The sequence below is a fragment of the Aspergillus uvarum genome (genome assembly GCF_003184745.1).
Source record: "Aspergillus uvarum CBS 121591 unplaced genomic scaffold BO82scaffold_34, whole genome shotgun sequence".
In the NCBI taxonomy this organism is placed as follows: domain Eukaryota; kingdom Fungi; phylum Ascomycota; class Eurotiomycetes; order Eurotiales; family Aspergillaceae; genus Aspergillus; species Aspergillus uvarum.
In genome coordinates, this window is record NW_020291331.1 from 33630 (window position 1) to 54596 (window position 20967).

At 53.5% G+C, this 20967-nt stretch overlaps 5 protein-coding genes across 5 annotated transcripts; 2 read left to right on the forward strand and 3 right to left on the reverse strand.

The window, feature by feature from the left end:
- Nucleotides 1-581: 581 nt before the first annotated feature.
- medA (transcriptional regulator medA) lies at nucleotides 582-9374 on the forward strand (the record flags this gene model as incomplete). The annotated part of the gene is made up of 4 exons (XM_025639355.1): nucleotides 582-629; nucleotides 7086-7251; nucleotides 7353-8836; nucleotides 8922-9374. 4 exons carry the CDS (start codon nucleotides 582-584, stop codon nucleotides 9372-9374), a joined length of 2151 nt encoding a protein of 716 aa, XP_025490901.1.
- A 1111-nt stretch (nucleotides 9375-10485) lies between these two features.
- On the forward strand, nucleotides 10486-13195 carry trpB (tryptophan synthase TRP5). The gene is made up of 3 exons (XM_025638644.1): nucleotides 10486-10842; nucleotides 10925-11228; nucleotides 11311-13195. Exons 1-3 carry the CDS (start codon nucleotides 10707-10709, stop codon nucleotides 13040-13042), a joined length of 2172 nt encoding a protein of 723 aa, XP_025490902.1. The 5' UTR covers nucleotides 10486-10706; the 3' UTR covers nucleotides 13043-13195.
- A 458-nt stretch (nucleotides 13196-13653) lies between these two features.
- BO82DRAFT_355175 (amidohydrolase) lies at nucleotides 13654-15837 on the reverse strand. Its single transcript, XM_025635374.1, has 3 exons — nucleotides 15791-15837; nucleotides 15257-15727; nucleotides 13654-15199 (listed from the first exon to the last, which is right to left on the reverse strand). The coding sequence occupies exons 2-3, from the start codon at nucleotides 15445-15447 to the stop codon at nucleotides 13753-13755; spliced, it is 1638 nt and encodes a 545-aa protein (XP_025490903.1). The 5' UTR covers nucleotides 15448-15727; nucleotides 15791-15837; the 3' UTR covers nucleotides 13654-13752.
- Nucleotides 15838-15948: 111 nt separating this feature from the next.
- Nucleotides 15949-17664, reverse strand: BO82DRAFT_285662 (putative RING finger domain protein; the record flags this gene model as incomplete). Its single annotated transcript, XM_025631512.1, has 5 exons — nucleotides 15949-16069; nucleotides 16172-16348; nucleotides 16406-16843; nucleotides 16912-17462; nucleotides 17554-17664. 5 exons carry the CDS (start codon nucleotides 17662-17664, stop codon nucleotides 15949-15951), a joined length of 1398 nt encoding a protein of 465 aa, XP_025490904.1.
- A 737-nt stretch (nucleotides 17665-18401) lies between these two features.
- BO82DRAFT_337457 (putative NADH-ubiquinone oxidoreductase 64 kDa subunit) lies at nucleotides 18402-20792 on the reverse strand (the record flags this gene model as incomplete). The annotated part of the gene is made up of 4 exons (XM_025633393.1): nucleotides 18402-19306; nucleotides 19357-19507; nucleotides 19567-19907; nucleotides 19976-20792. 4 exons carry the CDS (start codon nucleotides 20790-20792, stop codon nucleotides 18558-18560), a joined length of 2058 nt encoding a protein of 685 aa, XP_025490905.1. The 3' UTR covers nucleotides 18402-18557.
- Nucleotides 20793-20967: the final 175 nt, after the last annotated feature.

Here is a 20967-nt window from a genome sequence, read left to right on the forward strand (position 1 = left end):
GTTATCTTGTCGATTACCCGTGCCATCGATGAGGTTTAGAGTTCTCCGAATTTCGAAACTCGGGAACGGTCGACACTATGGGGTGTTTTGCATCCATACAATCCACAACATCGAGTCCTTTGAAAAGAAACGATCAGCGTTCTTAATCGGTCTTCTCCCTAGTCGGCATGACCTCATCAAACATTGGCTGAATGGTGGGGACCGGGAATCATTGTGGTACTTTCTGCTTTTCGGCCGGGGGGGGGGGGGGGGGGGGGGGGGGGGGGGGGGGGGGCTTGTTTGTGCTTGACTTTGGCACGATCTTGGCAAAGCCAGAAAGTCTGAGGGAAAAACTACGACGTTACGTACAGACAAGGTTGCCTTCCTGAGGCACTGAATCTCCTCAGGCAGGCGCAGTCGTGACTGGATTGCCCTACCTCAGCCATGCCCCGTGGCGAAGGTGCCACTGCGTCACACTAGGATCTCAATCCCAATTCTTTTTTCTTCCCCCCTATCTCCTCCAGTGTTACTCCGTAAATATAGACATGTACATATGTGAACCACTAATAAGATCGGTACTCGCGGGACAACATCAGATAATCATGGCCAAGAGCCGCGTGAAGGGTGATCAACCTATGCTGGTTGGGCAGGTATCAACAATGCAGCTGCGGGGGGAAGGGCAGGAGAGGAGGAAAAGCTCTATGTCGAGTATATTCGACCGTGATAGCTCCCAAGGTATGGTGACAGTGCAGAGTCACTCCCTTGGTTGGTGCTACCATGCTGCTACCTTACCTCTCACCCTCGAGGTCGATCACCAAAATAGCATTTGAGTGCGTTTCCCCTCCCATCGTGCCACCGGCTGGATGAATGAGAGCGAATCAGTAGGGAAATCATCCATGCGGAGGGATCCAAGGGCAGTGTGAGTTGAGTGCAATCAGAGGCTTCGAGCAAACCAAATACACACAAAGTTTGTGCGCTAAACCCCGAAGAGCTACAGGAGGTGGGGTGTCACCTGACATATCACCCAATCATAACGGCTCAACTGCCCTTGCAGAGGTGAATTTTGGTGAAAGGACGGATGGTCATGCAAGGCTTTCTATGTTTAGCATTTTAGCCCTTTTCAGCTTTTCAGATCGCCCGCTATTTTCGAGTCGTTGTTTGTGTTCTCAAACTCCCTTAAGCCGAAAGTGCCGTGAGATAGCTTGTCCGCGGCTCCCGATCGCAATCCGCTATATTCTGCAGCACTCAGCTGCAGCAGAAGGCATTCAAACAAAGCAGTCTACTCAACCAACTTCACCTAGGAGTCGAAGACACTCAAGAAACTTTATCTTTGCGTCGAGGCGACTCACCCGCCATCTCTTTTCGAAGGAGCAACGCCAAATGGCGTAAGTTGTCTACTTGCTTGCGATGGCTGGTCGGATACTCTACTTCGTACGCAAAGGAGAGTTCACTGCCACATTGTGGACTAATCCCGAATTACCGATCTGACTGCATTACTTACATCCATGGCGTTCGGATAGGGCATGGAGGAGTTTCCGGATTAGGGCAATTAGACTTTTCCAGAAGACTTGGCAGGGTACTTGGTACTTACTACGTACATGAGCACGAAAAAAAACCCCGTGGACCCCGGTGTCTGCCTCCCTTCAGCGATGACCAAACCTGATAATCAAGGCAGCTAGCTCAGCGGGAGTGCGACGAAAGAGAGTGAGGGGTGAGGGTTCAAGTTTGCCGGTCTGACCTGAGTTGAGCAGCGGGCGGAGAAAGTCAAAAATGGATTGCAGCCATGGTTCGGTCTCCCAAAGTCAGATCGTTTCTGGTGGGGCCCATAGCCCGACCAGCCTACCACAACCATTTTTGATTATTTAGACAAACAACAATACTAGTAGGATATGTATCTGGGCAACAGATGACAATGGTGCGATTGATGAGATAGTAACAGGAGAACTTCAGGGACGATAATGGCTGAAAAGGTTCTCTTTTTCGTCTTGTTCCAAACTCCAAGCCTCAACAGAGCTATCTGGATTAGACTACTTCGTAGAGTCCTCTAGTCTCCCTGGATCGGGGTGTCGGCCAAGAGTAGGTACCGACCTCTGAAGTCGTGGAAAACCCAGCTTGATCTCGAGGGCCATTAGTTGATTAGCAGCTAACTCACCAAATACCTAGAACTCCGTACTTAGGTTTGTACCTTGGACATTGTGGATTACCTACCGACCTATAATTCACTAACTTGATTAGTACTGGCGGAGGAGTCCCCATTGGAAGGGGAAGACTAGAAAAGACTATGAGCATGAGCGGTGCTGCCTGAGGGATCCAACTTGGTCCAAATTAAGATCCGATATTATCGCTGATGGCTCTTGCCCCTCCTTGTCGGCAGAGAAAGGGGAAGAACTGGAAAGGACTGGAGGGAAAGGAAAAAAAGGGAAAGGAAGGTGGGGAACTGAATTCTTGTCCGCCCAACTGCCCGGAGAGCTAAATATATGCTACGCTTCACGAACCTCACAATCGGTCGCATGCCCTGCACCAGACCAGTGCCTTGGCGAAGCTGATAGTACTGTTGAAGTTGACTTTGGATGGATGCTATTAGGTCATCTGCCCATCTGCCTCCCGTATCCTGTTCGGACTTCGTTAAGTCCACTTCGCTACCGACGGTACTACGGGATCGAAAGGAGCTTCCAAGTGGGCCATTGACGGCGAGTTGATCCGTAAAGTTGATATCATGGCAATCACCGTGAATGAGATAAGGTCAGGAGATGCTTGTGAGACGTGATCATAACCAACTTAGTGCTGTTCCCGGCACATACATTAGATAAGCAGTGGCAGCAGACCTTTCCCTAGGCCACGAGGATGGGACCCTTTTCTGACTCTGAACTTCGTGGAGAAAGAGTCACCAGTGACCCAATAGACTGGATAGAAGCCCGAAGAAGCAACAAACAATGACTGCAGGCAGTGCGGTGGTGTCCTGGCTTTCTTGACAGTTCTTCTGTAGCCAGTAATAACAACGAAGAACTGTAATGCGAATGCAACAAGGTTCGATCAACCTCTTTTTACTGGTACATCTCTACTACTTCGTTCCACTCCATCATGCCTGGTTTCTGCTAGTCACTGGTTAATCACCGTCACTAGGCTACTAGGTACCAGATTCCGACTGGGTACTAAACTGCTCGTGAGTCAGGAGGCAGTGCGAGCCATCCACAATCAATTCAATCTGATTGTCCCTCTAAGGCTGCTTCCCTGTCGGAAAATTGCGAACAAACAAATAGGAGCATACGATGACGGATAAGAAACCAGGAAGTCTATTGTATGGAAGGATGGGTCTATTGCAGCGACCCGACCTCCGAGTCCGATTCCAGGTGAGCAGTACTAAGTTAGGCTAGGAATCCTCCCTTACCAAGCTGTATTGTCTGTCTGAATCTGATTGATTGTCAGTTGTTGCATCAATGGAATAAAAATAGGTGTCAACCACAACTTCCAGTTGTCAACCATGTTTTCTTGCAGCAGCAGCAGCAGCAGCAGCAGGAGTAGGAGCAGCAGGAGTAGCAACTACAGCCAGTCGGCATTATTATGAATAATCGGTTATTCACTTTTATCCTTTTTTTTCACCTTCATTTTTGTGTTCTCTCCAACTTCTCTTTTATTCTTTTGTTCTTATTTTTTTTTCTGGTTAAAGGATTTCCTTACTCAGTAGCTCCTCGGGGGCGCCCCACTCGGTCATGGCGGCATGGACCGCTTGAACGGTGGCCTGCTGGTGCTAAAACACCCTTGCCAGATTCTTAGCCTGCCCGGGACTGAATTGGGGCCCTGGGGGGTCCTGCTTTATTCACCACCGACTAATCCTGACCTAACTGCTAGTAATGGAAACCCCGGTCCTAACCAGATGGTGCTAAGTCCTTCCAGAAATTGATTATTCAAAAACTCATAGGAGTAAAATTATGATGGAGGGATGGATTTAGCCCTGAGCTAACCCTCTTTCGACAATTCAGCAAGAACACCTTTTCCTCCACTTGGGCCCCTCTTCTCCGGCATCAGGTGAAAGCGGCCAAAATACGTTCTTGCTTCTTCTTTGGGGGAATGCCCTTTCTACCGAGTCTCTTGGGTATAGTAAGCCTCACTTCATAGTAGTGTTTCCTATCCTACTGCGTAGTTGGCGTTCTAACAAGTGTTGAACTGCTTAGTAAAACACCTTAAGTTAGTTCTTGCTCTCGTAGTTTGGGACGGTAGTTTGTGGTTGGTACCGGTAGGGAGGGAGTAGGTGAACGGTTAGCGGTTGAGGTGTGGAAGGACCACCAGTCCAGGGACGTTTTCCTACTATGGAGTCCTGAGAAAACAATGGGCCAACTAGCCCATTTGCTCAGGGCGTAAGTTAGTGATGATGGTTCAGTTTCTCCGAGTACTTTCCAATTCCAGGTACTACCGATGATAAAAACAGCACTGGAAGAGGAGACAAAAAGCGGACTTCGTCATCCCCAATGTCTAAAAGTCATATATCTCCTACTCGATAAACTCCAGTCAGTACCTTACACTAACCTTAGCAATCCGCCCGCAAGTTGATTGCGGTGGTGTTTATTATTATCATTATTACTAGGTATTATCATCATTGCCCATCTTCCCATCAGCGCATTCCCCGCCACACCAAGGGCCATCCGATCCTCCAGGGCCCTCGTTCTTTTACCACCGTTAGGTCACTACTTCCTCGGCCCTTAAGTTGGGACTAAGAGAGAAACGAGAGTAATATATCTCTCGTCATCTTCGTACTCGGCCGTCACTTTTTTCTTTGGGATTTATTTAATTTTTTTTTGTTACCCTCTTTTTCTTTGCTATCTTTTTTTGGTTTACTCCATCTGTCGCTCGTCCCTGTTCTTTTTTTAATCTACTGGACTACTCCCGCTACTACCAACTCTACCACTAACTACATCACCACCACTGCTATTGTCCTTGTCTTCCCTCTACCACCGCCGTTCTCCTCATAACCCTCCCACTCCCCTCTCCACCTAAACCCACCCCCCACCTTTTCGTGAATTTGATCTGTGATGGCAGATTAAGACTCTTCCTCTTCTCTTTCATCATTTTGTTTCTTTTTTACACTCGCTCGTCCCACGTTTACCTCACACTCGCTTTGTTTGGTATCGGCATATTTTTCGACGTTCGCTACACCTGGAGGTGATCGGTTACGAGGGGAAGATTGTTTTCTTTTTGCTGCAAAGGAAAAAGAGACCTGAAAAAGGACGAACTCGATCGATTAAAGGAAATCTTATTGTTGGAAAGAAACGACAGGGACCGATAGGATTCATCATCAAAGACATCCCTAATAACTAATCTGGACCGATCTCACGCGCTCGCTGATTATTTCGAAAAAAAACAAACCACCCTCGTTTTATCTCTGTTTTACTCTCCCCCGGGGGGTCTTCTCTCCGCTCCAATCCGACCTTCACCTTGAGCGGTCTACATTTCCGTAGGGAAATCTCGAGCTCATCGATTTGATTTTCGATCTGGAGTGACGGACGCATCCTGTCCCCTGTTCCGTGCGGACGGTATCAACCTGCGTTTGCCTCGGTTTCATTGCCCTGGAACTGTAGAGCGATTCCCGTTTGCTGCGCGGGAGGTATACCGACCCGAACCTGGTAATCCATCGTCACCATCATCCTCGGCTTGCTGTCAACAACATTATCCCTCCTCTCCTGGAAAGCAAAAAAAAAAGGGAAAAAAAGGAGTTTGTTCTCATTTTACGGTGGACATTGGGCTCGTCAGTCACCTCCCCAGTCGTGCTGCTCAGGTGTGGATCTGGAGTCTGCTCGTCTACCAATCGTTCTGTCGCTGTTAGTCCTTCAACGAGGCCGGACCTGGACGTACACCACCATCGTGGATCTTTGTCTCGGCTGAAGGCACCACCTTATTTCACACTAGCAGAAACCACCTTGAATCCAAGACTCTTGGACGACAGGGTCTACTGTTCCCCGACTCATTGGTCTGTTGAGGTTGGTACCAGTCCCCCTCCCTTCGCCACTGACTCTGTGGTGCCTTGCATCCCCTCTCCTTCGTGTCCCCTTCCCTTTGGACTCCTTGCATCTTCAAGGTCGTGCCTTTGGTGCACAAGATCTTCAAATAATTTCTGGGCTCATGATGGACGCTGTGCGCTTGTCGTCTCCCTTGGGGCTTCTTTTACCACTAAAGTTTCGGATGTTTTGTTATTGACCGTGTCATGGTGTAGGTCTCTTCCATCAAGCTTTTCGCGACCACGAGATTCACACGCAACCTCCCCCTCCGTCGCTTTTAAAGCCTCACGAGCGCAACCTGAACATCTTCGTCTCACTCTGGTAAGTCCTTGTCTATGCAACGGGCCGGATCCTCATCTCTGGGAAAGTTCGCACTTTTTAGCCGAGTAGTTCGTGGCCCATCGTCATTCGACCTTCTACTTCCCAGGAAAGTCTGGAGTCTCATTTCATTCTTAGGAAAATCGAAAAAATTAGCTTGCTCCTGTCTCGCTCTGTTGACACAGCTTCACTCGCTATCTCTAAGACACCCGCCCCGAATTATCGACCATTAGTTCGCCAGGTCAGACCGCTTTGAAAGGTTGATACATCGCCCTCAGATGGAAATAGCTTTCCTATAGGCCCTTTCAAGCACTCATTGGCAGCGTGGTCTCAAGCTGGTTTATATTCTGCAGCTAGCCTTCAAGGTCTCACACCTGATCATTGAACTCTGATCGCTGATTCGAAGCCTTTCGTGGTGTATTCCTTGCTGAGCCTGACAGCCACTTCGTGTCGTCATTCGTTTTGTCTCGGAGAGCTACCTCGCAACTTTCCGACAACCTTTCGTTTTTCACGATAAATTCGCTGTCATTCGCTTCTTTAAGCTGTTGTGTTCCGTTGCAGTTTCTGCAACACCTTCAAACTGGCTTACTCGAAGACACACGGTGTTTTGGTGCGTTGGACATTTCCCGCCCGCTGCCCAATTACTGCGCTCTGCTTCATCCATTTCGCATCTCATCCTCGCCAGTTTCATAATTTCTGATTCACTTGCCGTTGTTGCGCTGGGATCTTGCCTGTATTTGCCTGGTCTCTCGCGGTCCTGTGCATATACGATCATCCACTGACAATCGCGGTTCACAGTTCAATCCGGAGCTGCAAACGCCGTTAATCCTAGACGAGTCGTTGGATTTATCGGATCCTGAAGAATCCCACTTCATTGGCACATTTTCAGACGGCCTGTTGGCCAAGTCTGACCCCATCTTGTCCATGCCTACTTTCCAGAAGCCCCCACAGGCGGCTTTGATCGGTAAGTGTTATTTGGGCCACAATATCTAGGCTCAGGCAGGGATTTGTGGTCTTGCTCACCTTGGATCGGTTGAGACAGCTTGTGTGCTAAGTGTCCAATAGATTATGAGTCCGCTCGATCTTTGCACGATGGTGTCTCATATGCGGCCTACGGTCAGGCACCATACGTGACGTCCACCCCACTTGTCCCATCGCCTATGGCCGATCACACCAGCCAGATGTCGGATTGCGTTCCCTATATGGGAAACCAGGAATATGCCAGTTCGTACGAAGAAGGCCGCTCACCGATGATGACGGGGGAGTCTCGCCCGGTGCCGGAGGTCGTTTCCTACTCGCCCCAGAGAGGGTCTGAAGGAACAAGAGTCTTTGTTCAAATCCAGTCCCCATTCGACCTCCATGAATCGTCTTATGCAACGCTCTATCTCGTCTTCGGCGCAAAGAAATGTGAATGTATCCCGCACTTTCTTGGATTTCAAGGCTCTTCATTCCAGTACGGCTTTTCCGTCGAGACACCCCCTTTCAGCTCTACCTGCTCTCCCTCGTTTGCCGTTCCTTTGCAGGTTTCCATGGATTCGAACGATTGCCCAGCTACGACCCTACAAGTTGGGGTTTACACGTATGAGCACGGTGCCATCCCGCCACCGTCAGATGACGCTCGGAAGAGGGGGCCATCGTCGTACCCGGAGGATCCCCTTCATAGAGCACCAAAACGAGTCATTGGACAATCGATGCCCCCGAAAGACCAATCGCCGGCTTCAACGGCCTCCTACTCGCCCTATCTGCAGTCTCTGCCTGCGATGAATGGATTTGCCGCCCCTTACCCAGCGGCATCTTCGCCTAGAGCGCCCTCGACCCAATACTCCACCATGTCAGCAGCGTCGCAACCTTCCATCCGAGCACCTTCACCTTTGACTTCCACCTGGAGTCCCTCTATCGTCTCCGTGAGCGGCGATCATCGGAATCATTATGTTGCCAGCCACGGTTACCGCCAACAGAACGCTCATTCGCCAAGCCATTACGGCGCAAACCCTCAGTTGATTCGCACCTCGACCTTGCACCAATCGAGTGGCATGGGTCAGACTCCGGCCTTCAACCCATATGCCATGTACCCTACAAAAGCCGTTCTGAAGCTGAATGGAGACTTGGACAGCATGACGGAGAACTGGTGCAAGGAGGAACGGGAAGCCAAGCGCCGACTAGTCCAGTTCACTCGTGCCCAGAGAGGCAGTACGATTTCCGCCGACTTCGCGCCAGTCTCTCTCGAAGACCGGGCTCCTAACAGTATCTGCATTAGCTGCATCTACTGGGATGGAAAGGATGATTGCTTCGTCACCAGTGTCGATACAATCTACTTGCTTGAGTCTCTAGTTGGGGTTCGGTTCACCGTTGAGGAGAAGAACCGCATTCGGAGAAACCTTGAAGGTTTCCGACCTCTGACTGTCTCCAAGGCCAAGCCAGACAGCGAAGAGTTTTTCAAGGTCATCATGGGGTTTCCGGCACCCAAACCCAGAAACATTGAGAAAGATGTCAAGGTCTTTCCATGGAGAATTCTGACTCATGCCCTCAAGAAGATCATTGGCAAATATGTAAGCTCCATGAATATCCCCTGACTGATGTCTAAGATGTGCGCGGATGTGTGTGTATATGGCGTGCTAACAGACCAATCTCTAGTCGGCGAGTTATTCTTCGACCGCCGGAGCATTGTCAACCCCTATCGGCTCAACGTATGCGAGCACCCGGGCTGCCTCAGACTCCGGCACGGAACCTCACACTGCCCCATCTCCTCAATCTGTTTCCGATACCGCTGCTCCCAGCGCATATGGACCTCCACTGGCTGCTCCTGCATATTCCGCCCCTCTCGATCATGGTGGCCCTTCAATGACCGGCTCTTCCGAGATCCGACATGGCCTGCCTGCTATAAGCCAGTCCTACCACTCTATCACCACCCCTAGTTATTACTCTGCAGCTTGTCAACAGCCGAGCCAGGTCGGCGCGTCTGCACCGAGCACCCGGGCTTGGGAGATGAATTCCATGCTCAGCCCTCCACTCGCCAGTGGAGCTCCGAGCAGCACGCCCGTCTACAACTATATGCCGTATCCTGTCTCAGGTCCCCACGGGCATTAAGTTGCTGCCAACTGCAGTACATTTAGGGGCCGTGATTTGCATTGAATGGCGTTTCTTCCTTGAGTCGGACTTGATATACCATTTTATTCCCCTGCAATGTTTTTCTCATTGATTTTCTTACTCTTCTCGTCGTTCCTTTGGTTGAAACCCGGCGCATGGCTGATTTATCTCCCCATGAGGGTGCATGATCCCTGGATCGGGATTTACGGATATGCCTTCTGTTTGGATCCTCACTTCACTTACGATCACTGTCCATGATCTGATGTCCCTCCTTTAGAGTGTCTTAATGTCTTGATGCCCCCCCCCCTTATCTTTCTGCTGATCTATGCGCGATAGACGATCTGGTGTCTTACTTCTGCTTTTGTTCTCTTTTATTTCACATTGCATTTAGTCTGGGCATTGGGATCTCGCTCCTTTCTGAGTTGTACAACTATCTGGCATAGCATGGCGCCACTGTCATTCCTTTCATCATGCAGGGGCTGGGATGGGAAATGCTTGGAATTGATGTAACAGAACGCCCGGACTGGCGAAGGGTAAAAAGTGTGGAATTGGTTGTTTTCTCGATCTTCTGCGGTTCATTTCTTGATTGTTGTTTGGCCTGGCTCATGCTGTCTCCCGAACTGGGGCACCACATTGAGCTGGGTTGAGTACATATGCATAGCTTTGGCGTCTGTGTGAATGTCTATTATTGTAGCCTTTGTTTGTCGCCTTTCTTTTTCTCTCTATCTTACTCGGCACACCTATTCTAGGGTCATCCAGCACCCCAAATGACTTGATAGTTAGAGTCCCACTATTTAACGTATCTAATGTATTAGGCTTCATTCTCATCGCTACTATGACTGTTCTCATCGAAGCATGATTCTCCGATCATACTCTTGATGACTTTCCATTGCGCTGATCGGTGATCCTTTCACCTTCGACATGGGCTGAGACAGCCAAAATTGTAAGAGTGAGTGGAATACATACGACTATGGTACAATACCGTACTGGTTGCATACCCCGACAATACGACAATACCCGAGTGTTATCTTATCGCCACATCACCTGACCGGGCGGAACAATTAATCGAGGGGGATTTGACTTACTCCCCGACAGTGACTCAATCCTGTCTCTTCCAAGTTCCCCCTCCCCCTCCTAAGCTACATTCGAGGCCGTGCTGCCTGCTACCTCCTGATTAAACCCCTTTCAATTGTGGGCCGTTCACTCTGTCCTCCTTATCCTCTTATCCTATCCTTAAGCCCTTCCTTTTCCCGGGTCTTCAACCGCCACTCGTTCTTCCCCCATCCTCCGTCCCTCTCCGCGTTTCGGTTTTGCCCCTCCACCTCCCACATCATGGATGGAATCAAGAACGCGTTCGCTCGCGCCAAGCAGGAGAAGCGTGCTGCTTTGGTAGCCTACTTCACCGCCGGATACCCTACCATCGAAGAGACCGTTGATATCCTGTTGGGTCTGGAAAATGGTGGTGCTGGTAAGAGCTTGATGCTCCCCCCGCTTCCCGCTGGCTCCGATTGCGGACCGCTGACCTTTTGTTTGAATTGCGTCGATCACAGACATCATCGAGATGGGCGTGCCCTTCACCGACCCGATCGCAGATGGCCCGACCATCCAGAAGGCCAACACTCAGGCATTGGCCAACGGGGTCACGATTCCCTGGGTGTTGGACACCGTTCGCTCCGCCAGAAGTAAAGGCCTTCGCGCTCCCGTTCTGTTGATGGGTTACTACAACCCCCTCATGCAGTACGGTGAGGAGCGCATGCTCCAGGACTGCAAGGCCGCTGGGGTCAACGGTTTCATCATGGTCGATCTGCCTCCAGAGGAGGCCGTCCGCTTCCGTGACTTCTGCACTAGCTATGGGTAAAGAACTCCTGCACTGGTGTACCTATTTTTTTTTTTTTTCCCTTTTCCCACGCATACTGACAGTCTCCTGCCTCCTCAGCTTGTCATACGTCCCCCTCATCGCTCCCGCCACCTCCGAGTCTCGTATGAAGCTCCTCTGCAAGATCGCCGATTCCTTCATCTACGTCGTTTCCCGCATGGGTGTCACCGGTGCTACCGGATCCCTCAGCACGAACTTGCCCGACCTTCTGTCTCGTGTCCACACTTGGTCCGGTAATGTGCCCACCGCGCTCGGATTCGGAGTCAGCACCCGCGAGCACTTCCTTTCCGTCCAGAACATCTCGGAGGGTGTTGTGATTGGAAGCCAGATCATCACCGTCTTGGGTAACGCCCCTGCCGGCCAGGCGGCTAAGCATGCTCAAGAGTACCTGACCAGCGTCACTGGTCGCAGACTTGAGCGTGATGCTCAGGGTCAGGTTTCCGGGTCGGTCCACGTCTTGGAGCCTGTCTTGAAGGAGGATCCTCCGGCGCTCTCGCAGCCGACCGACGTCATCACCAACGATGACACCCCCGATGGCCCCGGCCTGGTCGACCAGATCGACGCTCTCAACGGCAGCGGCGACCCGTCCGCCATCCCCTCTCGCTTCGGTGAGTTCGGCGGTCAGTATGTTCCTGAGTCTCTGATGGACTGCTTGGCCGAGTTGGAGCGCGGATTCGAGATCGCCCGCAACGACCCCAAGTTCTGGGAGGAGTTCCGGTCGTACTACCCTTACATGGGCCGCCCCAGCAGCCTCCACCTGGCCAACCGCCTCACCGAGCACTGCGGCGGAGCCAACATCTGGTTGAAGCGTGAGGACCTCAACCACACCGGTAGCCACAAGATCAACAACGCCCTGGGCCAGATTCTCCTTGCGCGCCGCCTGGGCAAGACCAAGATCATCGCCGAGACCGGTGCCGGGCAGCACGGTGTGGCGACCGCGACGGTCTGCGCCAAGTTCGGCATGCAGTGCGTGGTCTACATGGGTGCCGAGGACGTGCGGCGCCAGGCGCTCAACGTGTTCCGGATGCGACTGCTCGGCGCGTCCGTCGTGGCCGTCGACGCCGGCAGCCGCACCCTGCGTGACGCGGTCAACGAGGCCCTGCGCGCATGGGTCGTCGACCTGGACACGACGCACTACATCATTGGCTCGGCCATCGGCCCCCACCCCTTCCCGACGATCGTGCGCACCTTCCAGTCAGTCATCGGCGACGAGACCAAGCAGCAGATGCAGGAGCTCATCGGCAAGCTTCCCGACGCGGTCGTCGCCTGCGTCGGCGGCGGCAGCAACGCCGTGGGCATGTTCTACCCCTTCTCCAACGACCCCTCGGTCAAGCTGCTGGGCGTCGAGGCCGGCGGTGACGGCGTCGACACGGACCGCCACTCGGCCACCCTCTCCGGCGGCAGCAAGGGCGTCTTCCACGGCGTCCGCACCTACGTCCTCCAGGACAAGCACGGCCAGATCTCCGAGACCCACTCCATCTCCGCCGGCCTCGACTACCCCGGCGTTGGCCCCGAGCTCAGCAACTGGAAGGACAGCGACCGCGCCAAGTTCGTCGCCGCCACCGACGCCGAGGCCCTGACCGGCTTCCGCGCCCTCGCCCAGCACGAGGGCATCATCCCCGCCCTCGAGTCCTCGCACGCCGTCTTCGGCGCCATGGAGCTGGCCAAGACCATGAAGAAGGGCGAGAACATCGTCCTCAACCTCAGCGGCAGAGGCGACAAGGATGTGCAGAGTGTGGCCGATGAGTTGCCGCGATTGGGGCCGAAGATCGGGTGGGACTTGAGATTTTAAATGTCGGGGAGTGAAGAAAGAAAAGTTTAAGCTTCGCCGGGGAAAACACCGAAGTTCGGTGCGTTTGGTCATTTGTTTTTTGTTGGAAGTAGAATTCAGGATATACCTTGACTCTTTTATACTTTTATACACAATGGAGACACTATCGTGTTTATTCCTTGTTTCCTGCTTGGCCGTCTGCATCTAAGGTGTATTGCGGTTCACGCGTGGACTGATTGTAGTTGTCAGCGGAGCAGTGCTATAGACATGCTGCCTTTATTCCAGATCCAGATCAGGTGGTGGGATAGCAGTATGTTCATCCACTCATATTATGTATGTACAGCACAGCACAGGACACAGTCCGCTCCCAGTGTGCTCTGCGCCTCTCTCTACGCTAGTCCCCTTTTTTTGTACAGCGCCACCAGGAACGAAATAAGGTATCACTTGCTTGATGCTTGACCCTGCCATGCTTGACCCGGTGACACACCACCCAAGATAACCCCGTGGCTCCGTTACCCCCCTCCCCCCCTTCCTTTGCCTCAGCCCACGAACCATACTATACAAAGATAAGCTCCTACACCAAAAGAGCACTAAAATGTAGCCGGGTTACCCAACCCCCCCTCCCCCTTTCATCATCCCTCTCCACATCCCAAGAGACACAACACCAAGCCCTGATATACTTACTGTACACTGTACATTGTACAATGTACAAAATGAGCCCCACAAAACCCCTAAGCACGGCGCTCATAGACTCTCCTTCCCGCAAACCAAGTCTCCAGCACCTCCGCGTCCAGCAACCGCCCGGCCTCCCAGGCCATCTCCAAGACCACAAAATCCGCGACCTTGCCGGGAGCCAATGAGCCGGTGCGGTCCTCATCGAAACACGAGTAGGCCGAGCCCGCCGTGGCGGCGACGACGGCCTCGAGCAGCGTCAGCGCGAAGGCCGGGTTGACCGTGACATCCAGCGCAGGGTCGCGGGCGGAGCGGCGCGTGGTGGCCGTGTAGAGGTTGCGGAGGGCGCTGTGCGGGGCGGTGGGGGAGTCGGTGCCGATGGCGACGGGGCCGCCGGTGCGGACGAATTCAGAGTAGGCGAAGGCGCGGCGGCAGCGGGCTTCGCCGAGGAGGTTGGGCCAGGCGCGCAGGATGGCCGGGTCGGCGTGCACGGGTTGGATGGAGGCGGTTATGCCGAGTTGGGCGAGGCGCTGGGCGTCCGTCGGGTGGGTGAGTTCGAGGTGTTCGATGCGGTGTCTGCGAGGGGAGGAGGTTGTGGTTCCTTGGGCAGTGGTGGTGGTGCTGCTGCAGGCCTCAAGGGTGTCGATGGCCAGCCGGACGGTTTGGTCGCCGATGGCGTGCAGGGCGCACTGGAGGCCGGCGGCGTCGGCTTTGGCGACAACCTTCCCCAACAGGGCGGGGTCCCAGAGGGGCGCGCAGGTGGTGCCGGTGCTGGCGTAGGGCTCGAGGAGGGCGGCGGTGCAGGCGTCGATGATGCCGTCGCAGATGATCTTGATGCCCGCGATTCGGAAGTCCGGAGACGTGGTGCGGTTGTACGCGCGGTGCAGGGCGATGGCGCGGTCGACCTGGCGCAGTACGGCGGCCTCGTCCTGCGACGGGGTGATGATCCAGTGCGCCGCCAGGCGGATGGACACGGGCTCCTGGGCGCGCAGCTGCTGCATCGTCGTCCACAGGTTCTCGTCCGTCGCCATCTCGATCATCCCCGTGTAGCCCGCGGCGTTGTAGGCCCGCACCGCGTTGCGGATGTAGGCCAGCTTCTCCTCGGTCGTCGAGACGCGCGCCACGTGCGGCCACACGTAGGTCACCGCCGCGGCTTCGCCCAGCAGGCCGCTGGGCTGGCCCGTCGCGGCGTCGCGGTAGATGGTGCCCCCCTCCGGGTCCGGGAGGCCGGCCACCTGCAGCTCCTGCAGCGCGGGCGTGTTCAGCCAGGCAAAGTGCAGGTCCTTCGAGTCGATGAAGATTGGCCGCGGGTCGAGGTCGTCGATCATGCTGGCCAGCGCCTGGCCGTCGGTCATGCTGTGCATCCAGCCGCGGCAGAACAGACGCTCCGCCGAAGGGTTCTCGGCCGCGGCGCGCGCAATCGTGGTGCGGATGTCGGCCAGGTCCTTGCAGTCGCCGAGATCGATCTTGGAGAGAGAGGCGCCGAAAAGCAGCAGGTGCATATGTCTGTGGGTCTGGAACTGAGCTTGAGATCATGGAGAATCTGGGAATCTGAATCCTTACCCGTCAATAAATCCAGGCAGGACTTTCCTCCCGTTCAAATCGACCTCATGATCCACCGGTTCAGTGGGAAGATCGGCCTCAGTGCCGACGTAAACAATGCGGTCATCCTCGATGATCATACAAGTGGGAGAATCTGCGGGGGGAGGATTGACTCCGGGGATGATAGTGGCATTCTTGAAGAGAGTCTTCATATTGGAATTGAAAATGCAAAAGGAACGAGGACTGAGAAAGATAGTAGGGTATATTACAAGATGAGCAAGTCAAGAAAAAGAAAAGCAACAGCTGTCAGAGTAAAGCAAGGTAGACTAAAAGGCGGGGAAAAGAGGAGGAGGAAGGAAGGAAGGAGGCGAGTGATAAGATGGAAAGTGGAGCAATCAATCAATCAATCGATCAATCTTATCGCACTCTTAGTCAACCCCCTCATCAACAATTAACAATAACGAACAAACAGACTTACACCAAGTCAGTCAGCTGCTTAATAGATGGTTGGTTAGTCGTGTGAATCAGTCAGAAAGAGCGAACCAGGCTACGCACTCAATAATGCCAATGCCAATGCCAATGGTAATGCCAATGCAAGCAAGGTAAGGTCGTGACTACGTAACAAAGCTAGTCGTCGCGTCGGAATCCCAATCTCCTGGCCAGCTGCTGTCGTCGTCCAAAGTCTATACAAAAGCCCCTCGCCCCCAAGTCAGCTAGCTGCTGCTTCCCCCTCCTCCCAACCGATTGCGCACCCAGCCCGTAAATCCGGAGCCAGTGCTAGATCCCTCACCACGGCTATCTCGTCGTTGGTCCTGTCCATGATTCCGGTCCTGGCTTTCGCCCTGATCATGTCCTTGATCATGTTCCTGATCTTGCCCCTGCCCTCGTCCCTGCTCCTGTCGTTGAGCTGGTCCCTCAGAGCTAGGACCAGGGGACGTAGCTGACCAAGATGAGAATGACCGCGAGCTCCACGATGAGGGTGATTGTTCAGGCCAAGCGCCAGGGGGCGGCTGAGACGATCTACCGGGGTTGGCCGCGGCACTGCTTGTGCGCCGCGAAACAGGCTCAGGACTATCGGCGATTACCACCGGGTTATCGCTTGTTCCTTCAGTCCTATACATACAACATTAGCGCGAGGTCAGCAAGCATCAAACAAAGGGTGTCACTCACTGGGGGGAATCTATACCCCGCCGGCAATGAGGACAGGTGTTATGTTGGTTCAGCCAAAGCTCGATGCAATTATAGTGAAACCAATGCTTGCAAGGAAGCACAGTCACTTCGGTCCCAACCTCCACAGCATCCATGCAAATCGAGCATTCAGCTCGGCCTTCATGGCCCAGCATTTCCGTGTCAACCTTCTTCTTCGGCAGGGATCGAATAGCAGTTGCAGGAGCCGGAGGAGGTGCGCCGCGGTTGGCAGTCTGATCAATCAGCTGAGAGATCACCCTGTCTAGCTCCTCTTGCGAATAGACCGCGTCGCCCATTCGATCGAAACTCAATAGCGACGACAGCATCGCCAGCGGGTTGGTCCCTGTCACCCCTCGTGCGCCGCCATTTCCAGCCGCTTGGGCGTTGGCACCCAAATCTGTACGGAATAACTCAAGAATACTGCAGTCGCGTCAGCACTCTGGCGCACACTCCGTCCCCTCTGAAACTGGAGCGTAGTATCAACTTACTCACTCAAGGTCCGCAGCGGATTATTTATCGGCTGCGGACCATCCGCGTCTCGAGGATGTAGGCCACCATCCTGGCTGGACGTTGCGGAATTCCCTGTTTCAATATTGAATTCAAAAGAGCCCAGACGTTGTCCCTGTCCCCGAGGCTGGCTAGAGGCCTGGCCCGAGCTGGACACAGAGGCCGAACGCTCGCGATTGTGGTAGGTGCTTGTTAAACCCCGGAAAATGTTGTCCATATTCTGTACCATCAGCAACGGGTCGAGGTTCGAAGTGGTCTGCGTGGACGGTGACTGCCCGCCGAAGCCATGCGTGTAGGTGGTCGTGGAGAAAGTGAAGCGACCGTCCGGGGATCGGTATGTGCGATGCTGGAATCCACCTCCGGAATCCCGGAGCTGATTGCCATCATTACGGTCATGATCACCTTGGGCAGCCCAGGGGTTATGATCAGCCCAAGGGTTGAGTGGAGAGCCGGCAGATCGGGGAGAGGCAGCAGAGTCGGGACGGTCGGAGGTAAGAGACGGCGCTTCATCGGGGTCGGGAGGGATTTCGACCTGCGACCGGTTAACCGATTGATTTAGAACTCGATGCAGCATACGTAGTAGTAGATAGATCAGATGGGAAGAGCATCGGGTATAAGCGTACAATCTCGGTAAAGTCCGACTGGCATTGCGGACAAATCAGGCCGTGCTCGCTGCGCGGCCAGACGCCGCCGCAAGCATGACACATGACACGGTCTCCGGCGGCGTCGGCCATGATGACAAGGCCGAACCAAGAGACTCAAATGAAGCGAGAAGGGGTGCGAGTAGAGGAGGAGTAGACTGAGAATGAGAATGAGAGAGAAGTCAAGGGAGGGGGGAGGAGAGATCCGATCAATCTATCGGTGGTCGCAATCCAGATTCGGGCCAGCAAACGGGCGTTTGGCGGGGAACAGCGATCTGGGAATTAGCTCTTGTTTGCTTGATTCTCTGGCAGCCAAAATCCGGTCATGCAACCTCAGTCATGGTTTATTTGTCGGCCTGTCCGTCCGTCCTTGGGCTTGTTACAAGCACGGCCTGGAAGAGTGGCAGGGCAGGGAGGGAAAGCTCGATTTAACGATACATGGAAGTGTCGATGATGACGGCAGACAAATAGTAGGAGAAAGAGCGATCGACGTTCAAAATAGCCACGCAAACAAACAATCGTGTGCCTGGAAAGTATGAGGAATGTGTAACCGAGGCACAAGTAACAAGCGTAAAGAGTCTGGATAAACAACAAATAATAAGAAAGGGAGGATAAAAGAGGTGAAGTGGGGGGAGAGAAAGAGAGGAAGAAGGAAGCTAAACAATTAAAGTAGAAGAAGAGGGAACAGCCGGGAATGAGTAAATGATGAATGACGTTAGCCAGTCAACCAGTCAACCAGCCAGCCAGCCAGCCAGCCAGCCCGTGGCGCAGTCTAACCAATTCCTTCAGTCACCACCACAACCGAACTGGATCAACACCAACACAGTGGTCATTAGGTCATCATGGATTGCATACAATATTCACTGCGAAGCTAAAGGATTAAGGTCGTCGTCCATAGATCTGTCTGCATATTGACCCTTTCCCCCACCCCACGAAACAATGGGTGGATGGGTCGAAAAACCAATGCAATAAAAGAAAACAGAAAATTAGAAACTCATCAGATCTCTTCCAAAGAGCGCCCTCTTCGCCCAGTCCATGGCCAGCATACATCTGGTCCGGAGGCTCACACTCTCAGCAAAGTACACACTCCGCCACAGATACATCGCCAGCACGCCGCCGCTGAAGTTCAGCCCTCCAAAGTCAAACACCGCCGCATTACTGATGTACGCCAAACTGCCCAGATGCTTGTACTTGAAGGCCTTGTATACCGCCTCGTCGAGATCTCCGTAGTCGATCTGGTTGGCCTGCATGCCCGGCAACGCGGCCGCGATCTTGGTCAGTTTCCGGCCGAGGTACTCGCCCTGCTGGTTGGCGCGCTGCGCCGTGGCCGGGAGAGAGGTGAGCTTGTTGTCGATCTGGTGCAGGAGTTCGGAAAGTTCGCCGAACTCGAGAGTTCCAGAGTGGTCCTTGTCATATTGCTCAAAGAGCTTGTCGAGGCGGCGGAGGTGGTTCGAGGCCTGGGGGAAGCGCTTCTTCACGCGGCTGGCGACCTCCTTCCACTCGCGGAAGGTGAGATGCAACTTTTGCGGGTCCTTGCCCTTCTCCCATGCAATAGTACGGAGGAAGGAGACGATGTGCTCAGCAATATTGTTTTGCACCGTGCTGCAGTCGCCAATGGCGTAGACGTCGCCCAGGGGTGCCCCAATCAGGCGTAGGTGCGAGTCAGTCTCTAGGGCATGTTTGTTGTTCTGGGATTCAAGTCGGTCCGAGAGTCGCTTGCAGAGAGGAGCGCGGGCTATGCGATTAGATTAACATTCGTAGACAAGGGACTAAAGAGATACCTACAGACACCAGTCGACCAGAGACAGAAGCCCATGGGGATCTCCTTGGTCACGACCTTGCCGTCTTCAGTTTGGGTGAAGAGGACTTTGCCATCGCGAACCTCCTTGACTCGGGCATTGGTGAGGATGTCCACGGAATCGCGAGCGAAGCGAGCCTACATAGGTGGTTAGTACAAAAAGTTCAATGATTCAATTGCCGAGCGTGGGAACTCACCTCGGCATATTTGGACAATGCTTCATCATAGGTGTTGAGGATATGGCTCCGGCTTTGGATAATGTGCACGGAGATTTCATTCCGCAGAACCTTGGGGAAAGAGTGGAGAAGATCCTCATTCAAAAGATCGAACAATTCAGCAGCAAACTCCACGCCTGTCGGGCCACCACCACAGACAACGAACGACAAGAGACGCCTACGCTCTTCGTCACTAGTGGTCGGGAGGCAGGCCAGTTCCATATTATCCAGGACTTGGTTCTTGATCTTGCGAGCATCGTCGATCGTCTTCAGGAAGTGGCAGTTCTCGAGGCCTTTAACACCATGGGGGTTGGTCACGCAGCCTGTGGATTGAGAATGTCAACATCAGTCTGTGCAATCAACCACGAAAACAAATCAAACAACAACATACCGACTCCAATAACCAGTTTGTCATAGGGAAGGTAGAACCTCTGTTCCTTGCCACTGGCATCAACCTGAGACACCTCGACCAATTTCTCAGAGAATTCCACATCTTCGGCCTGGCCCTTCAAGAAATGGCCATTGATCCGCTGCACAATGCGACGGACAGGCTCCACGAGGGACCTCAAGCCAAGCGTACCCACCGTTGCGGATGGTAGCATAGGTGTGAACAAAAAATAGTTGGTGGGGGACACGACCGTGACATGGTAGTCGCCCGGGTTGAGGTGCTTCAGCAGCGCAATGCTTCCCCAGCCTGTTCCCAACACCACCAACCTCGGCTTGTCTTGGTTTACCAAGCGGTCGTCCGAGTCATTGTCACTAATGAGGACCTCGGCGATGGGCAGATTCTTAGGGCCGCCCCGTCGGGGATTCAGGGCCAATTCCGAGACCGGGACATCCGCGGCGCTGGAGTTCTCGCGGTAAGTGGTCGCATCGTAGATGAAGAAAGCCACCACTGCCGCACCGCTCATAACAATGAAGAAACCACAATACGCGAACGATTTGAACAAAACGTTGCGGACGGAGGATCTCTGCACGACCTCCGCGGCCTCTGTTGCGGTGGACTTATGCCGGGCCGAATACCGGGGGTGGAAGAACGTTCGCGACGACAGACATTGAGCGGTAGATTTCGTGAGAGATGGCCGGGTTTGGGCTGTTACCAAGCCAATTGGGGCCGAGCGCTTTGAGGAATTGTAACGACGAGAGAGAAGGCCGATTCTCTGCAACGCAGACGTGTCCGGACGACGCCGGAGCAAAGCTGCGCTCATGGAAGCGGTAGAAGGAGAAAAAAGGACAAGAAAGAGCAGCCGAATTCGAAGGGCTGGGTTGAATATTACAGCCCACTATTGCGGAAGCAAAGATAGAATAGACAAAAGTCCACAAAGAGAACGAGTGAATGCACCCAACAACAAAGTTGCACCACAGAGCGTAAGTGAGGAAAAG